Source organism: Nothobranchius furzeri, chromosome 4 (genome assembly GCF_043380555.1).
Source record: "Nothobranchius furzeri strain GRZ-AD chromosome 4, NfurGRZ-RIMD1, whole genome shotgun sequence".
NCBI lineage: Eukaryota > Metazoa > Chordata > Actinopteri > Cyprinodontiformes > Nothobranchiidae > Nothobranchius > Nothobranchius furzeri.
In genome coordinates, this window is record NC_091744.1 from 86,724,600 (window position 1) to 86,727,099 (window position 2,500).

The following is a 2,500-nucleotide window of genomic DNA, read 5'->3' on the forward strand; positions in this document are numbered from 1 at the left end:
TTAATCCTCAGTTTAATAGAAATGATCAAATATTATTCATCGTTAGTGGAGACCAGTAAAGTTTCTCATTCATTCTCTATCATGCTTTAGTTAGAATTGTTTTATTAAATAAAATTAATTCATGTGGAGGAAAGAAAGTCTTTCCTATTTTCAGGAGACTGAATAACTCAACATTTAATCTGCAGCTATCTTAAGTGTTCAGATAAGAAGATTGCATCAGTTATCTGCTTGATGACATTTACCGGCAAATGCGAGTTAAAAATACAGGAAGTGACGAACAACAAAGCACAAAGACAACAGCAGCAACAACAAACTTAAAGTCTAGAAACAAAGACGCACCAATCCACAAGATATAAATATAAAGACAGTGAAAAGTTGTAGTTCAGTTAGACTGGTGAGATTTGTGTGAGAGAAAATAAGGCTTTAGTAAAATAAAGTGTTATTTTAAATTTAAACCCCGTAACTTTGGTCTAAGCGGTGCACAAAAACCAAAAACAGCAATTAGTCTCCATAAATCGTTTTAATCCTGCCGGTCTGTCAGCTGGTCTCACGTCTCCTGAGTTCTGCCTCAGCAGCATCCCTCCACCCCTCCATAGCAACCACAGCTTCCCTTGACAACTACTAGTGCCCTCCACCCCCTCCTCTCAGTGGTTACCATGGTGACAAATGCACCTGCAGCAGCAGCCTCATGTCGTTAGGAAGATGATAAACAGAGACGCAACGATGGAGCGTTTGTAAATTTAACACAATTACATGAACATGTTCACAACTGGGTTCGTGTTCCTGCTCGGGTGACACTTTGAATCAGGATTTTTACCAAGTATCGCGTGAGCTGGAGACCGTAAGTAGTCGGTGGTAACGTCGCGTTAATACGTGGAATTCTGTTAACCCCAGATCTGGTTCTGTTCTACAGGATTTCTACTTTTTATTTGTTTTCAGCATAGTTGTACTTCCTGTTTTTCATTTCTACCCCACACCCTGGTGTTTTACTGGACTGTGTTTGGTGTAAACTGCCAACACCGCCTGAGTAGAAGAGAACATTTGACTGACCTCGCACTGAAAATCCTGGTTTCTCCTGCAGAGAGGACGACACTGTTCTTCAGGACGAGCAGAAAGAGGAGTCTGGAGAACCAGGTAGACAACACACGTCCGTGTCACGTTCTTCTATTAGTTTCCATTGACAACAACTAAATTATTCATATTTTTTATTTAAATAACACAAAATCTACACTTAAAATGGTTCCAGAGTCAAAGCAGGAAGAAGCGCCGAAGGAGAACTCTTCCTCTCCTCCTCCGAGGCTTGAAGAGGCCCCCGAGCCAGAATCAGAACCTGCACCAGAAACAAACCCAGAAGTTCAACCTGTGACCCAGCAGCCCCAGAAAGCAGCGGACGCTCAAGCCTCAGACACTGACAAGGCGGCTGAAAAAGTATTTTACGTTAGACATAAGCTTTTGTTGTCTGTTTATTTTCCACTTTAGAGCCTAATTATCTCACATTAAATTAGACATGAGAGGATGTCTACTAAATATTTGCTCCTCTTTCAATTATTTTTTGAAATTCTCAGTAAATTTCAAGAAAAATTAACCACAACTTTTGTGTTCTTTGTGATCTGTAGGAAGAAGAGGCTAATGATGACGGCTGTGGTGGTACGTAAAGCACTTCTGATACTTTATTTGGTGGTGGTGAGATCCCACACCTGATGAGTGTTGGGCTGCTTTTAGGTGTTTGAGAGAATTTAATTAACATTTATAGGCTGGCTTGCCAGGCCAGTTCATTTTTAATAATTCCATCTATTTCAGTCAGAATCGTACCATCATGTTAGGCATCAGCTGATTGTTATTTGTCCTCCTGTTAAAGCTGGGGTGCATAGTTTTCACTTTTTATTTAATTTGAAGTAACTTCAAAAATTAGACTATCTGACCCTGATAAGTAGGTAGTCCTTCATAGTTTATATTTTCTTCATGCAGGGTGGGCAACTATACCCATTTATTGTAGGTGGCAAAAACCAGCGTACCAATGACAACAGATCACGTGGGATTACTATTGACTTTTCTAGCTGCTGGGATTTTGTATTTAAATGTATTTTGTTTAATTATATTCATATTTTATTATGTCTAATTTTGTGAAAAAGCACAACAAATGTGTTTTTAGTTGGGTAAGCATCTTCTTCAGTAGAAACAAATGCACTGGGTGGGAATGAGAACCCATCCAAGATGGCCGCCTGCTGCTATGCTAGCTCCATTAGGCAGCGCCAGTCCATGTTCCTCAGTTAGCTTAGCACACCAACCTAGCTTGAATGCTCACTTGACCTGCATTGAATCGATGTCACTCTGTGATGAAAAGAATGAAAATGGATTTATCTGGAAGGATCGGTGAAGCTTTTACTTTACGCTACATCACAACACTGATTTAGCGTTAGCAGGGGTGTGCTAGCATCGTGAGTGCTGGGTTCCTGCCGCTTTTAGACGTTTCCGTTTGCACTGCAGTTTTGATAACGCG

The 2,500-nt window shown here is 40.4% G+C and overlaps 1 protein-coding gene across 1 annotated transcript in view; it reads left to right on the top strand.

Annotated features, from left to right (window-relative positions):
- Positions 1–2,500, top strand: part of LOC107389315 (cyclic nucleotide-gated channel beta-1) — a 27,203-nt gene that overhangs the window by 9,438 nt on the left and 15,265 nt on the right. Inside the window, 3 exon segments of the mRNA XM_054733471.2 lie at positions 1,082–1,134; positions 1,247–1,428; positions 1,617–1,647. Coding sequence (XP_054589446.2) covers positions 1,082–1,134; positions 1,247–1,428; positions 1,617–1,647 — 266 coding nt within the window.